General features: G+C 38.2%; 1 protein-coding gene across 7 annotated transcripts in view; it reads left to right on the top strand.

Moving 5' to 3' along the window:
* TEX15 (testis expressed 15, meiosis and synapsis associated) overlaps positions 1–18,293 on the top strand; it is a 77,079-nt gene that overhangs the window by 22,052 nt on the left and 36,734 nt on the right. For all 7 annotated transcript variants that reach the window (XM_054700838.1, XM_054700837.1, XM_054700839.1 and 4 more), the window contains one exon: positions 10,397–10,562. In XM_054700838.1, coding sequence (XP_054556813.1) covers positions 10,397–10,562 — 166 coding nt within the window. The remainder of the gene's footprint in view (positions 1–10,396; positions 10,563–18,293) is intronic.

Below are 18,293 nucleotides of genomic sequence, written 5' to 3'. Positions count from 1 at the left end.
CTAGGTGTAGGGGTACAGAGTGATGCTTAATGGTTTGAGCCTGAAGCTTCCAGTATGTTGTAGATAGCTTTAGCACGAATCTAAAGCGAGGTTGGATAACCCATGTCTCCTCATAGAAGAGGCTACTTGCAGCCTGAGCCTGAGATACTCAAAATACCTAGCTCCCAGGCTTAAACCAAGACAATAAATGACACTTTCATTAACCAGAGTTTAAGCACCTATTAACAAGAGCCAGACACTTTAGAATAAGATTCTTCACTGGAAAAGAAAACAAATTATGGCTTGTGACCCTGTGTTAACTGCAGTCCATGCCTAGCCCTGCATCCAGTGCTCAAACATACCCTAGAAGTGGACACTTAAGGAGCTATAGGAGACTATAAGGAGATACTTAAAGGAGCTAGCCTAGAGGAGGAGATCACTGTGTATCCCCTTTACACAACTTTGGTACCCACAGTACTGTAGGAGGCTTGAATCCCTGATGCTCACTAGAGTGCGCCAGTTCCTTTTTACCTGTTACTGCTTGCTAGTACAGCTATCCAATCACTTGAGCAGGTGCATAGGAAGCATCTGAAAGTCTGTCTCTATTACAGCCCATAATAACTAAAAATGAAGATGCAGAAAAATGTATCACAAATGCTGGAGCAAAACATCCCTGAAAGAAGTCTCAATCAAGCAAAATCAAGGAATATTCCTGATAAGGAGTTTATGGTAGCAATTATAACAGTGTTTATTGAACTTTTTAAAAAAGTGATATAAAACATGAACATAATAGGGCCTCCCCTGGTGGCGCAGCAGTTGAGCGCTGGGTTGCAAGGCTGCCCGCAGCCTCTCTAGCGCTGGTTTGATCCCCGGCTGCCCGCGAGGGTCCCACATGGCACGACAAACCCCTCCTGTCTCGCCCGCTGCTCCCCTCAGCAGTGTGTTTCATCGGTCTGCCTGTTTTGTTGCCGCTCTGGCTCTGGTGCTTCTGACTGTACCCAGTGCTTGCATAAATAAATAAATCTTTAAAAAAAATGAACATAATAAAGATCAAGAAAATACGAAACAATGACAGAATGTACAGATCTAAAAAGTGTAACCAAATTTAAAAATACAATAGAGGACTTTAGTGACAGACAAATGAAAGCAATGGAAAAATGAGTTTAAAAATAATGTCAGAACACACAAATGCAACAATAAAGAGAAAAAAGAAAGGAACTAGTGTAGGAGCCCTTTGGGGTAACCTAAAGAGAAATAGCATCTGTATCATAGGAGCCCTAGAAGAAGAGAAAAAGAGAAAAGTATGGAAAATCATTTTAAAAAAGAACTGTTTTCTCAACCTGGAAAATGAACCAGACATTGTGATCCAAGGGGTGTAGTTTTCCAAACAAAATAATACCAGAGAGACACATAACAAAGCACACTAAAATGAAACTATTGAAAGCCAATGACAAGGAAAGAAATCTACAAAAGTATCAAGAGAAAAAAGTAACCTATAAAGGAACAGCAAGTAGACTACTGGACTTTTCAAAGACACTACAAATAATAAGGTAATGGCAGGAGACATTTCGAGTTCCAGTCCAAAATCTTTTACCCTGCAAGATGGAAAGTTAAGGAGCTTCACTGAAAAGGAAAAAACTTGAAGAATTTATCAACACCAAACTACACATGAAATAAGTCTTAAAGGGGTTATTACAAAGCAACAGAACAGCAAATATAAAGGTAATGGAAGCCTAAATTATATAACATGGAGGAGGTAGAGTGTAACAATGTAACACATCAGAATGCATTTGAGACCAGAACACCCAACAGGTTACACAAATAGTCCATCATATACTCACCTCAGTATAACCTTCAAACAAAAACCAGTAGAAGTAACACATGAGACAATGAAAGTGAAACCTAAATAAAACAAAGGGATGACCTCAAAAAATAAACAGCACATATGTCTCAGTAATCACATTATATGTAAATTGCCTGAATTCACCAGTCAATAGGTATGGAGTACCTGGATGTACTTCAAAACAAAGTTCAATCTTCTGATGTTTACATGAAACCAACTTGACCAACAATGATAAACATATATTTAGATTTAATGGCTGAAAGACAATCCTTACAGGCAAATGGCAACCAAAAAAGTCAGGAACAGGTAACTACACTTGTATTACATAAAATAGATTTCCAGTTCAAAAAGGTAATAAGAAATAGAGTCTTCTGCTGTTTATGAGTGACCCTTCTTACCAACAATGATAAGCACAGACTTAGAGTTAGTGATTGAAAGACAATCCTACTAGCAAGTAACAACCAATAAGTCACAACAACTACCTAAACTTAGATCAGATAAAACAGTATTCCAATTTAAGATTATAAGAACTAGAGACAAACATAATTAAGGGCCTAACACATCAAAAAAATAATATTCCTAAATATGCACTGAATGAGCACCAGGACACATAATAGAATTAGAACTAAAAAGAGATGCCGAAAACAACAAATTAATACTAGGGGATTTTAATACTCCATTTGCAACTACGGACAGGTTAGAAAGAGAAAAAGGGGGGAAAACCTCAAGTGAGGAACTAGACCAAATTTAGTGAACATATATTTATAGATCATGCCACCCTAAGACCACTGCATATACATTTTTTTCCAAGTGCCTGTGGAACATTTTCAAGAACAGGCCATTTGTTGGGACACAAGTTGTCAACAAAATGACAAAAATTGAACATGCTCTGACAATAGTGTCATAAAGCTAGAAATCAACTGGGGGGAGAAAAGGAAAAACTCAGTACATAGAGACTAAACAATGTTCTACTTAATAGGTATCGAAGAAAGATATTAAATCAAAAATAACTTGAGACTAATGAAAAAGAGGACATGAGCTACCAGAGTCTATGGGATGTAGCAAAAGCAATCTTAAGAGGGAAGATAATTACAAACAGGCCCACATTAAGAAGCAAGAAAAATCAAATAACCTAATATTTCAGCTAAAGCAACTTGAAAAAGAGGGGGGGAGAGTTAATATAAGGAAAGAAATAATGAAAATAAGCACAGAAAAAAATTAAGTATGATTCAGGAAGACTATAGAAAAGACCAGGAATAAATAAGAGTTGCTTCATTAGAAGATAAAATTGACAAACCACTAGCTAGGTTAACAAAGAAAAAACATTAATAGAAGGAATGAGAGGGGAAATTTCCACAGCACAATTTAAAATAAATTTTTGGATCAAAATGCCAGTTTCAACTATTTTTTGTTATAACAAAGAGGGAAATAAAAGAAAGTGATGAATAGACCCATCAATGCAGCAACGGGAAAAAAGTGTGAATGAACACTGCCTTAGACTTCTTAACCCTCCACTGGCTCTTTCAGTTGCTGGCATCCAACTTGGACACCACGTTGAAGCACAGGGGGGTCTTTTAAGAAAAAGAGAGTTTAATCAAATTAAAACAGTTAACTGTCATGGTTTAGCTACTACTAGCTAAATATGAGGTGATTGATAGTGCAAAAAGTCACCATTTCTTAAAACTTTTGTAAATTCATTCATTGATCAATTTTTTTTTTTCTTTTTTTTTTTATAGAGGCATGTTTTTCTTTATTTGTTTGTTTGCTTGTTTGTTTTGTTTTGTTTATACATGCACTGGGTACAGTCAGAAGTGCGGGAGGGTGAGAGAATTCACCAGAGCCAGAGCGGGGAGCAGAGCAGGCAGAAGGACCGAAGTACACTGCTGAGGGGAGCAGCGGGCGGCAGGAGAGGTCTGCGCGCCATGTGGGACCCTCCTCCGGTGGTCATTGATCAATTTTTAATATGGCTCTCACTCTGGCCCCATAGTAGTATCTTGATGCTGAAAATTTCAAGTTCTTGACCAATAATGTATAATTCACATACGAGGTTTTTAGCATTCTCTGTCTAATATACAGTATATTACACTCTCACAATTACTATTCAACATAGTATGAGTACTTTTTTCATTTTTTTTAGAGTGCTTTGTAAATGAATATTTGTAGTTTAGGGAAAGACATAAAAGTAATTCAAATTGAGAAAGAAGTACAGCTATCATTATTTGCAGATTGTATAGTTATATAGAGAGAAAGCCCAAAAAAATCTGCAGAAAAATTAATTAAAACAATAAACTAGTTCAGTAAAGTAGCAGGTCACAAAATGAATATACAAAAATCAGTTACCTTTCTATATGCAAACAATTAGCCTGAAGAGAAAGAAATTAATAAAACCACCCCATTTGCAACTGTGTCAAAAAAAACCCTTATAAATAAGTTTAAATAAACTTAACAAAGGAGATGAAGGACCTATACAAGGAAATAATAATTACTGTTAAAAGAAATAGAAGACATAAAAAAATGGAAACTTATTCATTGCTCGTGGATTGGAAGAACCAACACTATCAAAATGGCTATCCTCCAAACAATTTACATATTCAGTGCAATTACAATAAAAATGTCAATGATATTCTTCAAAGAAAAGGAACAAATATTACTGAAAATTGTATGGAATCACAAAGACCCTGAATAGCCAAAGCACTCCTTACTAAAAAGGGAAACAATTGGGGATGTTTCACGTCCAGATTTCAGACTACACTACAAAGCCATACTAATTAAAATGCATGGCATTGACACAAAGAACAATGGAATAAAACTAAAGGCCCAGTAATAAATCTACACATATATGGTCAGCATACAAAGGAGCAAAGACTATACACTGGAACAAGGAAAATCTCTTCAACAAATGGTGCTGGAAAAATTGGATTGCCACCCACAGAGGAATGAAACTAGACTACTGTCACAGCATGCACAAAAATCAACTCAAAATGCATAGGAGGGGCCTCCCTGGTGGCACAAGGGGTTAAGGTGCAACCTATGAAGCTATCCGCAGCCACTGCAGCATGAGTTGGATCCCTGACCAGGGAGCTACCCACATGGTGCAACAGACCTCTCCTGACTCGCCCACTGCTCCCCTTAGCAGTGTATTTCAGTCAGTCTGCCTGTTCTGTTCCCTACTCTGTCTTTGGTGAATCCTCTCACCACCCACAACTCTGGCCTGTACCCCAGTTCTTTTTTTTTACAATAAATTTTATTTTTATATGCCCCATACAATTGCAACCCCCTATTTTGACCCCAATCCCTCCCCTCCTGCCCCCTAACCCCCATAGAATGTCTCTGGTTCATAGTTTTTTGTTGGTTTTGATTTTCACTTTCTTATAGTTATTCATTTTCCTGGTCCCTTATTTAAGTTTTCTAGATTCCTGCTATGAGTGAGACCATCCGTTATTTTTATTTTTCTTTCTGGCTCATTTCGCTGAGCATGATCCCTTCCAACTCCATCCATGTTGCTGCAAATTGCATGTGTTTATCTTTTTTGAATGCTGAGTAATATTCCATGGTATATATGTACCACATCTTCTTGATCCAGTCATCTATTTTTGGGCATTTGGGTTGTTTCCAAAGCTTAGCTATTGTAAATAGTGCTGCTATAAACATAGGGGTGCAGGTGCTCTTTGGAATTGATGTTTCTGTGTCCTTTGGGTAAATACCTAGGAGTGGAATTGCTGGATCATATGGAAGCTCTATGTTTTAGTAGGTCCAGAAATCTCCACACAGCTCTCCATAGTGGTTGGACCAGTTTGCACTCCCACCAACAGTGCAGAAGAGTTCCTTTTTCTCCACACCCTCGCCAACATTTGTTGTTGCTAGTTTTTTTAATATGTGCCATTCTCACTGGTGTAAGATGGTATCTCATGGTAGTTTTGATTTGCATTTCCCTGATTACAAGTGATGTTGAACATTTTTCATATGCCTGTTGGCCATTTGCATTTCCTCTTCAGAGAAGTTTCTTTTTAGCTCTTCTGCCCATTTTTTGACTGGATTATTTTCTTTGTTGTTGTTGAGTCTCATCAGCTCTTTGCAGATTTTTGTGATCAGTCCTTTATCATTAGTGTTGTGTGCAAAAATGTTCTCCCAGTTGGTGGGGTTTCTCTTTGTTTTGGTTATTGTCTCTTTTGCTGTGCAGAAGCTCTTTAATTTGATGTAGTCCCAGCTGTTTATCTTTGCCTTCACTATCACTGCTTTGTGTACCCCAGTTCTTGTATGCATAAATAAATAAATCTTTTAAAACAATGCATAGGAGACTTGAATGTAAGACCTGAAACCATAAAATATATAGAAAACATAGGCAAAACATTAAGACATAAACTTCATAAACACCTTTGAGAACTCATTTCTAGTAGCCAGGGAAACAAAGGAGAATATAAACACCTGAGCCTATCAAACTAAGGGAGAAAGTGATCAAAATGAAGAGACACCCCACTAAATGGGAACAAATATTTGTATACTGTACATTTGATAAGGGACTGATATTGAGTATCTACAAAGAGCTCAAATAACAAAACAACCCAATCAAAAAATTGGCAGAAGAGTTAAATAAACACTTTTCCAAAAGAGAAATGCAAATAGCCAAAATGAAAAAATGTTCATCAGTTGCCATCAGGAAAAGGCAAATTAAAGCCACAGTGAGATACCACCTCACCCTTGTGAGAATGGCCCATATTTAAAAAACCAGAAACAGCAAGTGCTGGTGAGGATGTGGAGAAAAAGGAACCCACCTTAACACTGATAATGGGAATATAAGCTGGCCAGGAACTATGGAAAGCTGTGTGCAGGTTCCACAAAACACTAGAAATGGATCTTCCATATGACCTAGCTATTCTGCACCTAGGAATCTATCCAAAGAATGCAAAAACACTAATTCAACAGAAAACCTGCACTCCTGTGATTATTGAAGCACTATTTACAATGACCAAGATATAGAAACAACCTAAATGTCCCCAGATGAATGGATCAAGAAGATGTGGTGTGTATACACACACTCTCTCTCATTCTCACACACAGAGTGGAATATTATTCAATAATCAAAAAACAAAGTCTTGCCTTTTGCAGCAGTATGGATGGAACTGGAAGGGTTGATGCTAAGTGAGATAAATCAGGAAAGATCTAAATATCAGATGGTTTCACTTGTATGTAGAATATAGAAAAAGCAAACAAAGGGTCAGACAAGAAGTCAAGAAAATAATCTCAGGCCTCCCCAGTGGCACAGCAGTTGAGCGCTGGGTTGCGAAGCTGCCCGCAGCCTCTGCAGTGCCAGTTCGATCCCTGGCTGCAGGGTGAGGGGTCCCACATGGCGCGCAGACCTCTCCTGCTGCCCACTGCTCCCCTCAGCAGTATACTTTGGTCCTTCTGCCTGTTCTGCTCCCTGCTCTGGCTCTGGTGAATTCTCTCGCCTTCCCGCGCTTCTGACTGTACCCAGTGCTTGTATAAATAAATCTTTAAAAAAAAAAAAAACTTGAAAAAAAAGAATCTCATTTACAATCACATCAAAAAGAATTAAAAGCCTACAAATAAACTTAACAAAGGAAGTGAAGGACCTGTGCACCAAAAACTATAAGACATTGTTAAAAGAAGTAAAAGAGACAAGGAAGTGGAGAGAGATTTCCTTCTCATGAATTAGAATAAATAACATTGTAAAAATGACTCTCTTAACCAAAGCAATATACAGGCTCAGTGCAATCTCTATTAAAGTTTCAAAGGTATTTTTGAAAGAAACAGAGCAAACATTGCTGAAATGGGTATGGAACCACAAAAGACCCCAAATAGCCACAGAAATCATGACAAAAAATACAAAAGTATCACACTCCTAGATTTTAAACTGTGCTACAGAGCTATAGTAATTAAAACAGTATAGCATTGGAATAAAATAGAACAATTAGAATTGAGAGCACAAAAATAAGTGCACATTTATATGGACAGTTAATATGTAGCAAAGGAGCAAATAGTATGCAACGGAAAAATAAAGTCTCTTCAACAATTGGTACTGGGAAATCTGGACAGCCATATGCAAAAGAATGAAACTTAGACCACTTTCTCACACCAAACACAAAAATTTACTCAAAATGGATTAAAGAGTTGGATGTAAGACCGTAAACCATAAAATCATAGGAAAAAACATAGGTAAACACTTCACAATACTGACTTCAGTAATGTCTTTGGGTACTCAAACTGCAAGAGAAGACAAAAGCAAAAATAAATAAATGGACTATATCAAACAAAAAGTTTCTGCACAGCAAAAGAAGCTGTCATTAAAATGAAAAGAAATCCTACAAACTAAGATATAATATTGCATGCTATACATCCAACAGAGACTGATACTCAGATTCTACAAAGAACTCATCCACCTCCAACCAATCATAAAATGGGTAGAAATGCTGAATAAGTATTTCTCCAAAGAAGATACAGGTGTCTATCAGCATATGAAAAAATGCTTATCATCATGTGTCATAGGGAAAATGCAAATCAAAACCACAGTGAGAAAGCATCTCATACCTGTGAGAATGGCCCATATCAAAAAGATATGGAACCAACAAGTGTTGGTGAAGGTACAGAAATAAAGAAACCATTGTATACGGAGAATATAGACTAGTGTAAATCCCATGGAAAACAATATGGACATTTCTTGAAATATCAAAAGTAGATCTGCCATACTATCCAGCAATTCCACTCATAAGTAGCTACCTGACAAAATTAATTTGAAGAGAAATCTGCACTCCTGTGTTCATTGCAGCACTATTTACAGGAGCCAAGTATGGCCACTTAGCCAACCTAAGTGGCCAACAGCAGATGAGTCAATTAAGGGTATGTGATATGTGTACACACACAGAGAATACTATTCATTAAAAAATAAAATCTTAACCTTTTGCAACAACATGGATGGAACTGTATGGAATCATGCTCAGCAAAATAAGTCAGAAGGGATGGTTTTCTTGATTTTTTTTCTTCTTCAGATCGGTTGTATATAGGAAGGCTACTGACTTTTGTGTGTTGATTTTGTATCCTGCTACTTTACTAAACTGGTTGAAACTAAACTGGTTAAAACTCCATTTTCTGTGGAGTTTTTAGGGTTTTCTATATGTATTACCATATTGTCTGCAGATAGTGATAGTTTTACTTCTTCTTTCCCTGTTTGGATTCCCTGTATGTCTTTTTCTTGTCTTACTGCTCTGGCAAGAACTTCCAATATTGTGTTGAAGAACAGTGGCGAGAGTGGATATCCTTCTCTTGTTCTTGATCTTAAGGAAAGGATTTCAGCTTTTCACCATTGAGAATAATATTGACTGTGGGTTTGTCGTATATGGCTTTTATCATGTTAAGGTATGTTCCTTCTATCCTGAGAATTTCAAGGGCCTTCACCATAAATGGATGTTGAGCTTCATTGAATGCCTTCTTGGCATCTATTGATGTGATCATATGGTTTTTATTTTTCCTTTTTGTTGATGTGTTGGATTACGTTAATTGATTTTCAGATGTTGAATGATCCTTGTGCCGTTGGAATAAATCCCAATTGATCGTGATGTAGTGTCCTTTTGATGCACTGTCGGATTCTGTTGGCAAGGATTTTATTGAGGATTTTTGCCTCAGTGTTCATTAGGGAGACTGGCTTGTAGTGTTCTTTTTTGGTGTTGTCTTTGTTTGATTGGTATTAGTGTAATGATGGCTTCATAGAACAGTGTTTGGCAGGAGTCCTTTCTCAATTTTTTGAGAGTTTGTGTAGGATAGGCACTAGTTCGTTTAGGAACGTTTGATAGAATTCATTTGTGAAGCCTTCTGGTCCTGGGCCTTTGTGTTTTTGGGGAATGTTTTATTGTTTCAATTTCAGATGTGAAAAATTTAAATCACTTCAATGCACATGTTCCCACCTCAGATAAGATGAAGTGATGCTCTGTTTTCTTGTTTCAGCTTTCACAATAAAGCAAGTATCCATTTCGTCATTTATTTAGTGCTATGATTTTGCTTTTTGTTGGTGATTTCAGTTTAAAATGGACCCCATTACATAATATTGAAATGTTGTCTAGTGTTCCTAAGTTCAAGTAATTTATGATGTGCTTTATAGAAGAAGCAACTGTGATGTAACTTTCATTCAGATGTGAGTTGATTGCTAATCAGCAACATACAGAATAAGGGCAGAGGAATCTCACTAATCTGTACATCAAGCATTTACAATGCATCTTAAGTTGAAAATGGTCTGACTTCTATATCTAGCAGCCATTTTGTAGTTTCTTGTGCCACTTGCAGAATATAAAACAGCAATTAGAATATTGAAAAAGTAACTTTCTCTTGTATATCTGTGTCAACTTTTATGAATTTCAGTGTGTAGAAAAAAACCAAGTTCATACTTTCATTTGTATAAGGTGTGGAAAGTCTGTATTACTGTTATAATATCTTAAATATAATTGTTGGCTGTAGATGTTAATGAAAATTCCAAGTACTTTGTTACTTTGTGTCATATTATCAGATACATTGCTATGAAGATGTCATTTTAAACAAATAACTACTAGCCCTTTTCTTTCTCTTTAGTGTACTTGTCACCTTGTTACACCAATACCAGAGAGTTTGGTTTTATACATGAGAATCTTAATCAGAGCCGACTTGATGTAAGCTGTGACCTGCGGTCATCATGGCAGTTTGGTGATACAAAACTGGTTCACAATGAGGATCTGGAAAAAAAATTTACTTCTAAGAGGTAAGTTACTATGACCTAAAGAAACTTGAGATTTTCTTTATTTGTTTTTTCTATGAAGTTTTAAAAAATTTCTTTCTACCATTTCAGATTTGGTAAGTACTGCTGAGCAAGTACAGAGATTTGTTTGTTCGTTATTTTGTTGCCTTAGTCTTGTAATAGTGAAAAAGCAGATTTGATTAGTTTTGATTACTAAGTTTTGCACATCAATGTATCCAGATTTCAGACATTTCCTTCTAATTTTTTAATCTTAATAAATTTTTAAGGTGCACATCAGCACATGTACTAGGAAACCATGTTGTAGATCCTTTTTGCCACTTGCATAATATAAAACAGCAGTTACAATATTTAGAAAATAACTTTTTTTCTTGACCCAACCCTTCAGAGATTGTTAATTTTTTAATTTGGACAGATTATATCTTGCTATTTCCAATTATCCCACTAGGGCCACTATTTTGATACTTTATTTTTTGAAAGTATCCTCTTCTGCTTTTTTGGGAAAGTACATTCCATTTGTATTTTGATAAAGGAAAAAATAAAAGACCATGTACATAATTATCATCATAAACATTTTATACTTATAGGTATAATCTTGTATAAACACAATTTAGCATTTTCATTTTCTGAACTTGCCTCCTTTACCAACTTGCATTTTTTTTTTAAGAACTAAACTGTAGCTTGATGGACCTACCTTAGAACTCATTTTAGAATGTTTTTGGTTTCTTTTTTAATTTTAGAATCAGTTCCTCTTGACTCAAACATGCTACCCCACTTAGTGTCAGTTTGGGAAAGTTGATGGGACTAGCAGATTTAGTTGATAGCATATTCTTTCATCTCAAAACTACAATTTTGAGCAAAAGTTGAATATAATCAATATATCCTGCCCCTTCCAAATTGAAATAACACGTCAATCAAAAATTAATTCCTATCATTGTTCTTTGACTTTGGTTCTTTTAGGCATGTAAAAATTTTTCCCTTTTTTATAATGTACCCCTGCTCAACACTTACTTCATAGTTAGTTGTTTCTCCCTGTTAATGTTTCAGAAAAGTCAGAACTACCCAGCAATACATGTGTGAACCTTCTGAATGACTAATAAGTGCAGGATATATTGATTTCTTGGGATATATTGCAGGATGTATTGTTTTGCCCAGTTAGACAAGTTCATTTGTTTCCCATAGTACTTTATACTTGTTTTATAAGGCTTGCCATAATTTATTGGTTTTGTCTAATTCTCCTACTACATTGTCAGTTTTATCTTACTTGCTTTTTTTTTTTTTCCCTTGGAAATGATTTTATGTTTATTTTTTTTTTAATAATAAATTTTATTTTTATATTCCCCATACAATTGCAGCCCCCCATTCTGACCCCAATCCCTCCCCTCCCACCCCCGCCCCCCTAAAAGTGTCTCTGGTTCGTAGTTTTTTGTTGATTTTGATTTTCACTTTCTTATAGTTATTCGTTTTCCTGGTCCCTTATTTAAGTTTTCTAGATTCCTGCTATGAGTGAGACCATCCGGTATTTTTCTTTTTCTTTTTGGCTTATTTCGCTGAGCATGATCCCGTCCAGTGCCATCCATGTTGCTGCAAATTGCATGTGTTTATCTTTTTTGAATGCTGAGTAATATTCCATGGTATATATGTACCACATCTTCTTGATCCAGTCATCTATTTTTGGGCATTTGGGTTGTTTCCAAAGCTTAGCTATTGTAAACAGTGCTGCTATAAACATAGGGGTGCAGGTGTTCTTTGGAATTGATGTTTCTGTGTCCTTTGGGTAAATACCTAGGAGTGGAATTGCTGGATCATATGGAAGCTCTATGTTTAGTAGGTCCAGAAATCTCCACACAGCTCTCCACAGTGGTTGGACCAGTTTGCACTCCCACCAACAGTGCAGAAGAGTTCCTTTTTCTCCACACCCTCGCCAACATTTGTTGTTGCTAGTTTTTTAATATGTGCCATTCTCACTGGTGTAAGATGGTATCTCATGGTAGTTTTGATTTGCATTTCCCTGATGACAAGTGATGTTGAACATTTTTTCATATGCCTGTTGGCCATTTGCATTTCCTCTTCAGAGAAGTTTCTTTTTAGCTCTTCTGCCCATTTTTGACTGGATTCTTTTCTTTGTTGTTGTTAAGTCTCATCAGCTCTTTGCAGATTTTTGTGATCAGTCCTTTATCATTAGTGTTGGGTGCAAAAATGTTCTCCCAGGTGGTAGGGTTTCTCTTTGTTTTTGTTATTGTCTCTTTTGCTGTGCAGAAGCTCTTTAATTTGATGTAGTCCCAGCTGTTTATCTTCGCCTTCACTATCGCTGCTTTGGGTGATGTGTCTGTAAACATGTCTTTGATGTGCAAATCACGTAGTGTTTCGCCTATATTTCCTTCTATATATTTTATGGTTTCAGGTCTTATGTCTAGTTCTTTAATCCATTTTGAGTTGATTTTTGTGTATGGTGTGAGGTAGTGGTCAAGCTTCATTCTTTTGCATGTAGCGACCCAGTTTTCCCAGCACCATTTATTGAACAAACTTTCTTTGCTCCAATGCATAGTCTTTGCTCCTTTGTCAAAGATTAGTTGACCATAAATCTGTGGGTTTATTTCTGGATTTTCTATTCGATTCCATTGGTCTGTATGTCTGTTCTTGTTCCAATACCATGCAGTTTTGATGATTATGGCTTTGTAGTAGAGTTTGAAGTCTGGGAGTGTGATGCCTCCATTCCCTTCTTTTTTTTTCAGGAGAGCTTTGGCTATTCGGGGTTTTTTGTGATTCCATATGAATTTCATCAATAATTGTTCTATTTCTTTGAAGAATGATATTGAAATTTTGATTGGAATAGCATTGAATCTGTATATTGCTTTTGGAAGGATGGCCATTTTAATAATGTTTATTCTTCCAATCCATGAGCAGGGGATGTCTTTCCATTTCTTTGTGTCTTCTTCTATTTCTTTTAACAGTGTTTTATAGTTTTCTTTGTATAGGTCCTTTACCTCTTTTGTTAGATTTATTCCCAAATATTTGATTTTTTTTGTTTCAATAAAAAAGGGATGGTTTTTTTGATTTCTTCTTCTTCAGATTTATTGTTTGTGTATAGGAAGGCTACTGACTTTTGCGTGTTGATTTTGTATCCTGCCACTTTACTGAACTGATTGATGAGTTGAATTAGTTTTTCTGTGGACTTTTTGGGGTTCTCTATGTATATTATCATATCATCTGCAAATAGTGATAGTTTGACTTCTTCTTTTCCTATTTGGATTCCTTGGATGTCTTTCTCTTGTCTTATTGCTCTGACTAGGACTTCCAGTATTATATTGAAAAGCAGTGGTGAGAGTGGACATCCTTGTCTTGTTCCAGATCTTAATGGAATTGCTTTCAGCTTTTCACCATTGAGAATGATACTGGCTGTTGGCTTGTCATAGATGGCCTTTATGATGTTGAGGTATGTTCCTTGTATCCCAAGAATTTCAAGGGCTTTTATCATGAATGGGTGTTGCACTTTGTCGAAAGCTTTCTCAGCATCTATTGATATTATCATATGGTTTTTATATTTCTTTTTGTTGATGTGTTGGATAACGTTGATTGATTTTCGGATGTTAAACCATCCTTGTGTCCCTGGAATGAATCCTACTTGGTCGTGGTGAATTATCTTATGGATGCATTGTTGGATTCTGATAGCTAAAATTTTATTGAGGATTTTTGCATCAGTGTTCATTAGGGAGATTGGCCTGTAGTTTTTCTTTTTTGTGTTGTCCTTGTTTGGTTTTGGTATTAGTGTAATGTTGGCTTCATAGAACGTGTTTGGTATTGTCCCTTCTCAATTTTTTGGAAGAGTTTGTGAAGGATAGGCACTAATTCATCTCTGAATGTTTGGTAGAATTTATTTGTAAATCCATCAGGTCCCGGGCTTTTGTTTTTGGGGAGGTTTTTGATTACCATTTCAATTTCGCTGCTTGTAATTGGTCTGTTTAGGTGTTCTATTTCTTCTTTATCTAGCTTTGGGTGATTGTAGAGTTGTAGGAATTTGTCCATCTCCTCTAGATTGTTAAACTTGTTTCCATATAACTGTTCATAGTAGTTACTGATTATTCTTTTGATTTCTGCTGTGTCCGTTGTGATTTCTCCTCTTTCATTGATGATCCTGTTTATTTGTGCTTTCTCCCTTTTTTCCTTTGTGAGCCTGGCTAGGGGTTTGTCTATTTTATTTATTTTTTCAAAGAACCAGCTCTTGGTTTCATTGATCTTTTGGATTGTTTTTTCAGTTTCAATTTCATTTATTTCTGCTTTTGTTTTTATTATTTCTTTTCTTCTACTGGTTTTGGGGTTTTTTTGTTGTTCTTTTTCTAGATCTTTGAGCTTCGAGATTAGGTTGTTTCTTTGAGTTCTTTCTTGTTTCTTGATGTGAGCTTCTATTGCTATATATTTTCCTCTTATTACTGCTTTTGCTGCATCCCATACATTTAGGATATTGGTGTCCTCCTTGTCGTTCAATTCAAAGAATTTTTTAATTTCTTCTTTGATCTCCTCATTAGTCCAGTGGTCTTCCAGTAGTGTGGTTTTTAATCTCCATGAGGTAGGAAAGTTCCTTGCCTTCTTTTTATGGTTTATTTCTAGTTTGATGCCTTCATGGTCAGAAAAGATGGTTGATATGATTTCAATCTTGGTGTATCTGTTGATGTTTGTCTTGTGCCCCAGTATGTGATCGATCCTGGAGAATGTTCCGTGTGCGCTTGAGAAAAATGTGTACTCCGTTTTTTTTGGGGTTTAGTGTTCTATAGATGTCTGTTAAGCCCAATTGCTCTAGGTCCTTATTTAGAGCTTTGGTTTCTTTACTTATTTTTTGTCTTGTTGATCTATCCATTGTTGATAGTGGTGTGTTGAAGTCTCCCACTATGTATGTGTTTTCTCTGATGTCTGTTTTCAGAGAGGATAACAGTTGTGTGATATATTTTGGTGCTCCTTCGTTTGGTGAGTATATGTTAATGAGTGTTATTTCTTCTTGAAGTATTGTCCCCTTGATTATAATGTAGTGACCATTGGGGTCTCTTTTTATCTTTTTGAGTTTGAAATCTGTTTTATCTGATATAAGTATAGCTGTTCCTGCTTTCTTTTTTGGTCCATTTGCTTGTAGGATTGTTTTCCATCCTTTAACTTTGAGCCTATTTTTATCTTTTGTAGCTAAATGTGTTTCCTGGAGACAGCAAAAGGTTGGGTTTTGTTTCTTAATCCAGGCTGCAACTCTGTGTCTTTTTATTGAAGAGTTTAGTCCATTTACATTTAGAGTTAATATTGATATGTTAGCATCTGTATTTGCCATTGTGTTTGTCTTTCCTTTGATTTTATTTATTTATTCTTTTAATAACTTTTTTTTTTTTTTGGCCTTCTTTCATTGTTATTCGTCCCTCTGAGGTTCTGGCTTTAGGACTCCTTGTAGTATTTTTTGGAGTGGGGGTTTAGTTGCAATGAAATTCCGGAGTTTCTGTTTGTCTGGGAAGGTCCATATTCTTTCTTCAAAGAGAAAGGAGAGCTTTGCGGGATAGAGAATTCTTGGTTGGCATCTGTTTTCTTGGAGTCTGTTGACTATGTCCCTCCATTCTCTCCTTGCCCGTAGTGTTTCTTCGGAGAAGTCTGATGTCAGCCTGATTGGCTTTCCTTTGAATGTTATCTGTTTCTTCCCTCTTGCCAGCTTCATTATTTTTTCCTTGTCCTGGATTCTTGGGAGCTTTACTATTATGTGTCTTGCTGTATTTTTCCTTTCGTCGTGGAAGTTTGGTGTTCTTCTTGCTTCTTGTATATCAATTTTCAGCTCCTTCTTCACATTTGGGAAGTTCTCTTCAATTATCTCTTTGAATATTTTCTCTGTTCCTACATCTCTCTCCTCTCCTTCTGGTATTCCTATAACTCTTATATTTCCTTTCCTCATGGAGTCAGATAGTTCCCGAAGTCTTTCTTCGTTCTTTTTCCTTCGTACTTCTCTTTCCTTTTCTGTTTTGGTTCTTTTTATTTCTGTGTCTTCAAGATTACTTATTCGTTCTTCCATTTCGTCTATTCTGCTTTCATTGCTTTTCCCAGAATTCTTTAGTTCTTCCATTAATTCTTTGATCTCCTGCATTTCTTTTACTTCCCTCTTTAGGGACTCAATTTCATTCTTCTGACCATTGTTTTCCCTCTCTAGGGACTCAATTGCATTCTTCTGATCGTTGATTATTTTTCCCTTATCATTGTTTTCCTTTATGACTTCTGTCAGTTTTTTTAATCACGGCAATTTTAAATTCTCTTTCTGGAAGGCTCAGAAGTTCTTCCAAGTTACTGTCGTTGCAATCTGGGGGCTGCTTTCCTTTTTGTGGTGTGCTTTTTCCCTGGGGAGTTGCTAGGTTGCGTGTGGTTCTTCTCCTCCCTACTGTCTGTTTTCTAATTTGCCGTATGCGTTGGGACACTGTGTAGTTGGGACTGGCCGGCATCTTGGGTGAGCTTCTCTGCTCTCCTCTGGTTCCTCCAGGAGTCATCTGTCAGTTTCAAGCAGTCTTTACTGGAGAAAGGTCCCTGTTCTAAAATGCCAATGTGGGGGCACACTCCCCTGTGCGCCTGGTCTGCCCCGGCGGTGGGTTCCTGCTCCCCCTCTGGGCTTGGACTGCAGGCCAGAGGGGGTCTGGCGTGGGCGAACTTCCCCCGCTCACCTCTGGCTCCTGAGGAAGCCTTCTGCAGGTAGTCTTTACTGAAGAAATGTCCCTGTTCTAAGATGGTGATGTGGGACACACTCCCTGTGCGTCCGGACTCAGGCACACTCTTCTGCGCGCCTGGTCTGCCCCGGCTGTGGGTGCTCGCTCCCCCTGTGGGCTCAGACTACTGGTCGGAAGAGGCCCGGCGTGGGCTAACTCCCCAGCTGGCCACTGGCTCCTCTAGGCGCCTCTGCTGGCTTCAAGTCGCTAGGTGGCGCCAGAGATTTCTCCTGGAGCCCTTGGGGAGCTGATTTTCCACCCCGTGGGACAGGGAATAGAGCGGGAATGGTAGGGTAAGCCTCAACGGCTTTGGGGTGCTGTGTCTGCCTTGTGCCCCACCGTCGTGGGGAACCCACGCCCCTAGTTTCGTGCCCCGGGTGTCAGTTCCAAAGCCCTCAGTTCCAGGACTCAGGCTGTAGCCCAGTTCAGTGGTGCGGGAATGGCGCCTTTTGAATCCAGCTCCCGTGCCTGGGCGCCTGGGCCTGCTCACTCAGGGAGGGCCTCCGCGCGTCTCCCCGCAAGCCTAGGTCGCAGGCGCAGGGACCTGGGCAGCTGCGATCTGGATCCGCGTTTGCTTTTCAACTGCACTGCTTTTCCGCGCGCGATCCCGATTCCCATCCGCACTTGGTTTTCCAGCGCGCCGCTGTTCCGCGCAATCCTGACCGCGATCCGCGCCTGTTTTTCCAGCGCGCCGCCTTTCCGCGCAAGCTTACCGGGGGCCCGGGGCTGTGTGCTGGTGCTGGTCTCCTCCCCGGGGGCGGGGCCTCTCTTCAATGGCACCCGGAGCTGGTGCTGGTCTCCTCCCCGGGGGCGGGGTCTCTCTTCAATGGCGCCCGGAGCTCACCTCGGCGGCGGATCCTGCGGGGGTTCTCCACAGCTCCCGTTCACAGGGTGTGGTGGCTGCAATAGTTCCTTTCCACTCACAGTCCCGCTTGCTGCGTCGTTTGTTCTTGTGGGTCGTTTTAGTTTGTTGTTTTCCTCCTCTCTGCCGGTCGGAGAGTGCCGCCTCTGTGGGCGGGGGAGG

Source organism: Talpa occidentalis, unplaced genomic scaffold (genome assembly GCF_014898055.3).
Source record: "Talpa occidentalis isolate TD23 unplaced genomic scaffold, MPIMG_talOcc4v2.1 talOcc4.4, whole genome shotgun sequence".
NCBI lineage: Eukaryota > Metazoa > Chordata > Mammalia > Eulipotyphla > Talpidae > Talpa > Talpa occidentalis.
This window is presented reverse-complemented; position numbering and strand designations above follow the sequence as displayed.